The 4946-nt window shown below is 62.3% G+C and overlaps 1 protein-coding gene across 1 annotated transcript; it reads left to right on the forward strand.

Moving 5' to 3' along the window:
• Position 1: 1 nt before the first annotated feature.
• On the forward strand, positions 2–4199 carry LOC109366937 (vegetative cell wall protein gp1-like; the record flags this gene model as incomplete). The annotated part of the gene is made up of 3 exons (XM_019614397.2): positions 2–54; positions 2214–2270; positions 2737–4199. Coding segments are annotated over 3 exons (1482 nt in total), but the record flags the coding sequence as incomplete, so codon positions are not given.
• Positions 4200–4946: the final 747 nt, after the last annotated feature.

The following is a 4946-nucleotide window of genomic DNA, read 5'->3' on the forward strand; positions in this document are numbered from 1 at the left end:
CAGAAACCGTCCCGGCCACAGAGCAGGAGCTCCCGCAGCCACAGGCCGAGACAGGTGAGCCGGGGGCCCGGACCGGCGCTGGGGGAACAGCTGGGCCGTGAGCCCATGGCGGGGGAAGCAGCAGTGGGTGGCTGAGGGCAGCGCTGCAGGCTCCGTGCTGCCCTAGGGTTCACTCAGTCCCAGCCCAGCCCTCGGCCAGCCGGGCTCAGCAGAGTTGGCGGCCCTGGGTTGTAACAGGGGCACCTGACGTCTGCCCTTGTATCGCTGCGCTGCTCACGGTGCCCGGCTAAAACTCTGCGTGTGCTCTGCGCCCGTGTGCCTGGTGTAACATCTTTAAAGGCAGGGGTTACTTCCAGAGGAAGCTTTTGTCACCGAAGTTATGTTTTTTGTCTCTGCACTCAGGGAGGTGTTACATCATCTACACTGTGGCATGAAAACGCACATGGGAAGAGCGTGCAGTGCGTGATGGGCAAACAGTTGATGTGACCAAGGGTGTGGGAGAGGTGGGACTGCAGGAGGAGCTGGGGCAGCCTGAACAGTCAGAGGCTGCTGGCAGGGTTTATTCATTGCCAGGCAGTGGCCTCCTGGTTCTTGGAGCAGGTTGAAGTGACGGCTGCTTTGTGACAGCTGTGTGGCTCTGTCTGGGGGCAGCTGCTCTATTCCCCGTCAGGCATAGCTGGGATTCCTGCGGCTCGGTTGCCTGCCAGAGGCTTGTGTCCATGGGGCCTCTCCTGGGGCACTGTGCTTCACTGGGTCACCTTCTGTCGGTGCCGTGCTGCTCTCAAGTCTCTCACAGCGTCGTGGAGCTTGGGAGAAGTTGATCCCAGGCTCAGCTGTGACGGTGCTGTCCTCTGCCCTGGGGGGTGGCGTGGGGTGGTGAGGCAGAGCAGGGCTGGTGGACCCCTCTTGGTTGTTGTGGAGGTGGAAGGGTGAGCACAAGGACTGTCGTGGTCATCCTGTGTGCGCTGAGCCAGCCCCCCTGGGGCCAGGCCAGGCAGGAAGCCAGGCTTTGGAGGGCCCTGGTGCAGGGTGGGAATCTTCAGTGGCTTCCTCTGGCTTTCATCTCGTGTTTCGGAGGGTAGCTGGTGTGTGGGAAGTTTGTGATGCTCAGCACAGAGGTCTCTGTGCAGGGCAGGGCTCCAGCCTTCAGCATGCAAGTGGCCTGGTCACAAGAGGCTTTGCAGTCTATTTATTGTAAACATCCCTTAACAAATTACACATGGTTTGCAAGAGTCCCCCGCTCCACATTTGTTTGTGGAAATGGCTGCTGGAGAAGGAGGGGTTATCTGGGAGCTGATTACAGGGAGGCCTCACACCGTGCTCTCTGGTGTGTGTGGGTGAAGGAACAGAGAGGGCTGGACAGAGCTTTTCTTAAGAGAGCAGAGTTGTCCTTTCTGCTTGTTCAGTACGGGGCCAGAGGCCAGCTCGCTCTTGGCAGGACGCACTGCTCCTTTTTGAAGTGTTTATGGCTTCCCCCAGAGCTGAAGTGTCCTGGTTAATGCTGGCTGTCCTGGCCGGTGGCTGGAGCATCCAGCAGAGCAGCTGCAGGCTCCTTTGCTGCCCTGCATTTTGGAATAGCATGGGGTCAGCAGGGCGTTAGGAACATCTTCTGAGCCGTGGTTCTTGGGGAAGAAAAAGTGAGCCCGCCTGAAGATGAAGCTGCTGTGAGTCTTCCCTGTGTGTGTTGCTGCTCTGGACAACGGAGAGGTGAGGCGTGGAGTACCTGACTGGCTTTAGTCTTGATTTGGGAAAGATAGAGCCCTCCTGTGGGTGATCCATGTGAAGTGGCTTCTTTCTGCAGGACAGCAGGCAAGAGTCAGCACCCAGAAGGTGCTGACTTTTCTCAGAAGGGAAAAGGGAGGAAATCTGCTCCCGTCACATGGCTGCAGCTCAGTGATCTGGGCTGGGACGCTGAGCCCTTGGCAGGAGGCCTGGCCACATGCCCCGTCCTGTCTCCATGTCACAGTGGGTGTGCAGGGGTGTGCTGCCCTCGGAGCTGGTTCTGCTCTCCTGACTGGTGGCGCTTGTTGTGCTGGTCTGATCAGTGCTGCTGCCGTGGGCTCTCACACTGCCTCTCCCCTGCCCGGGGCTCCTTTGGTTCTGTGTCAGGCGTTGGGAACGGCCCAGCTGGAGGGCTCTGTGGGCCTGCTGCATGGGACGGGACGGTGAGCGCTCCCGACATGCCGTAACAATCTGTCCTTCTCACCGTTCAGTTCCAGCTGCCCTCCCTCCTGCAGCCCCTGCTGCCACTTCTCCTGCCGCAGCGCCAGGTACTCAGAGCTCCTCAGTAACACCCGTGTGTCACATTAACCACAGCGTGCTGTTCTGGATGTCTGTAGTTGCATTAACCCTTCTGGTGTGCAGAGGGAGAACTCTGGGTCCTGGCCCTGTCCTTGCTGAGAGGAGCCAGGCAGACTTCCACCTGCTGCTCCTGGGGAGGCTGTTGGGGGAGGCTGGCTGCCTGCTGCTCTCCAGTTCAGTCTGTGTCATCCCTGAGCCAGGGGCCGCTTCCCAGTGCTGGGCAGTGTGCTGGAGCCCAGGGTGGGATCCCTGAGAGCCCTCTGGGTATTGTGCACTGGGCTTCTCCCCAGAGCCCCCGTCCTGGGGGCTGGAGATGTGGGGAGCCCAGGGCCAGAAGACAGACGACAGGCTGTTGTGGGCGTGCGTGTGTTTCTTCCTGTGCTGCCCTTGTTTTCTCCTTTTTTCTCATGGGTTCACTTTGTTTCTTTCCTTCAGCTGTTCTTCCTGCTGCTCATTCTCTGACTCCAGCCCTGGGCCCAGCTGCCCAGGCTGTTCCCACGGAGCCGCCCAGCTCTGCCCCAGCCGTGCCCCCAGCCCCTCTCTCCCCTGCCGTGGTCCCAGCTGCAGCAATTCCTGTCTTTTCTGCCCCTCCCCAGCCCTCTGCCCCAGCTCTGCCCCTCCCAGTTACTTCTTCCCCACCTCCAGCTCCAGTTCCACCATCCCCAACTGGTTTTGCTGCCCAAGGTTCTCCAGGGCCTGCTGCTGTCCCAGTCAGCCCAGCGTCTGCAGGACTCCCAGTCCCAGCGTCTCCAGTTCTGGCTGCTCTTCCTGCTGCAGGACAGGCAGCCCCCCAGCAGCCCCCCCATCTCCAGCGAGTCCTGGCTGTCTCCCAGCTGCTCTTACGCCTCCTCTGAAAGTCTCTACTCCTCCCAGCCCCACCGGAGCCACAGAATCAGCCCCTCACCCTGCACCTCCCAAGAGCCCCGGGGCAGCCCCAGCTGCTCTGCCTCTGGCACCTCCCCCAGCAGCAGCCCCTGCAGGTGCCACAGCTCTTCCCCGGAGCCCCCCTGCGATGCCAGTGCACCCTGCTGCACCTCTGCCCCCTCCAGCTGCCCCGCTGAGCCCAGCCCTGGCAGCCACCATCTCTCCACCCATCTTCCTGTCTGCCCCCATGGCGCTGGCCCCTCTGCTGCCAGGTGGCACAGTCCCCTGCACCACTGCTGCTCCCCTGCGGGGCCCTGTGTCTGGTACTCCCATTTGTCCGCTGGCTCCAGCTGCTCCTCCTGGGACCCTGACCTGTCCTGTGGGCCCTGCCCTGGCAGCCCCTGGCACCCCTGCAGTTCCCCATTCTGTGGCCAGGCCACCCCCTGGGAGCCCGATTCCCGTGACAGCCCCCGTCCTGCTCAGCCCATCTCCAGCAGCTGCCTTGTCCCCCTCAGGGCTGCCACCAGCAGCAGCAGCTCCAGTTAAAGCAGCTCCAGTGATCCCTGTCTCACTGCCAGCTGCTGTGACTGCTGCTCCTGCCAGTCCCCTTCCTGTCACACCAGAGATGGCAGCTCCAGCCACCCCTCCTGCGGCCAAAGGAGCGCCCCAGAGCCCGGTACCTGCTCCACTGACTCCCTCTGCCCCTGCTGCACCAGCTCCTGTGGTTCCTCCTGCTGCCACCAAAGCAGCACCCCAGAGCCCAGTCACCAGCCCGTCTGCCCATGCTGCTGTGGTTTCTGCAGCTGCCCCAGCTCCAGCTGCCCTCGCTGCCAACGAAACAGCTCCCCAGAGCCCTGCTGCTGCCACTCCAGCTCCTACGGCTGCTGCCACCAAAGCAGCTCCCCAGAGCCCTGCTGCTGCCCCTCTCTTCCTGCTGCTGTGATTCCTGCAGCTGCACCAGCTCCAGCTGCCCCTGCTGCCAACAAAGCGGCTCCCCAGAGCCCTGGTGCTGCCACTCCAGCTCCTACAGCTGCCCCTACTGCCACCAAAGCAGCTCCCCAGAGTCCTGCTGCTGCCCCCTCTGTTCCTGCTGCTGTGGTTCCTGCAGATTCCACAAATCCAACTGCCCCCGCTGCCACCAAAGCAGCCCCCCAGAGCCCTGTCAGTAGCCCCTCTGTTCCTGCTGCTGTGGTTCCTGCAGCTGCACCAGCTCCAGCTGCCCCTGCTGCCAACAAAGCGGCTCCCAAGAGTCCTGGTGCTGCCACTCCAGCTCCTACAGCTGCCCCTGCTGCCACCAAAGCAGCTCCCAAGAGCCCTGGTTCTGTCACTCCAGCTCCTGCAGCTGCCCCTCCTGCCACCAAAGCAGCTCCCCAGAGCCCAGTCAATGCGCCCTCCGTCCCTGCTGCTGCAGTTCCTGCAGCTCCCCAAGCTGCAGCTGCCCCTGCTGCCAACAAAGTGACTTCCCAGAGCCCTGTTACTGCTGCACAAGCTCCTGCAGCTCCTCCAGCTGCCCCCTCTACAGCCAAAGCAGCTCCTGGGAGCCCAGCTGCTGCCCCCTCTGCCCCTGCCAGCTCCCCACTTGTCACACCTGTGCTGGCAGCTCCAGCTGCATCCCCTGCAGGCAAGAAGTCCCCAAAGAGCTCTGCTGCTGCCACATCCTCTCCCTCTGCTGCAGCAGCTCCACCAAGTCCTGCAGCTCCAGCTGCCCCCGCTGCAGCCAAAAAGCCCCCAAAGAGCTCTGCTGCTACCCCCTCTGCCTCTGCTGCACCAGCCCAAGCTGT

The sequence above is a fragment of the Meleagris gallopavo genome, chromosome 3 (genome assembly GCF_000146605.3).
Source record: "Meleagris gallopavo isolate NT-WF06-2002-E0010 breed Aviagen turkey brand Nicholas breeding stock chromosome 3, Turkey_5.1, whole genome shotgun sequence".
Taxonomy (NCBI): domain Eukaryota; kingdom Metazoa; phylum Chordata; class Aves; order Galliformes; family Phasianidae; genus Meleagris; species Meleagris gallopavo.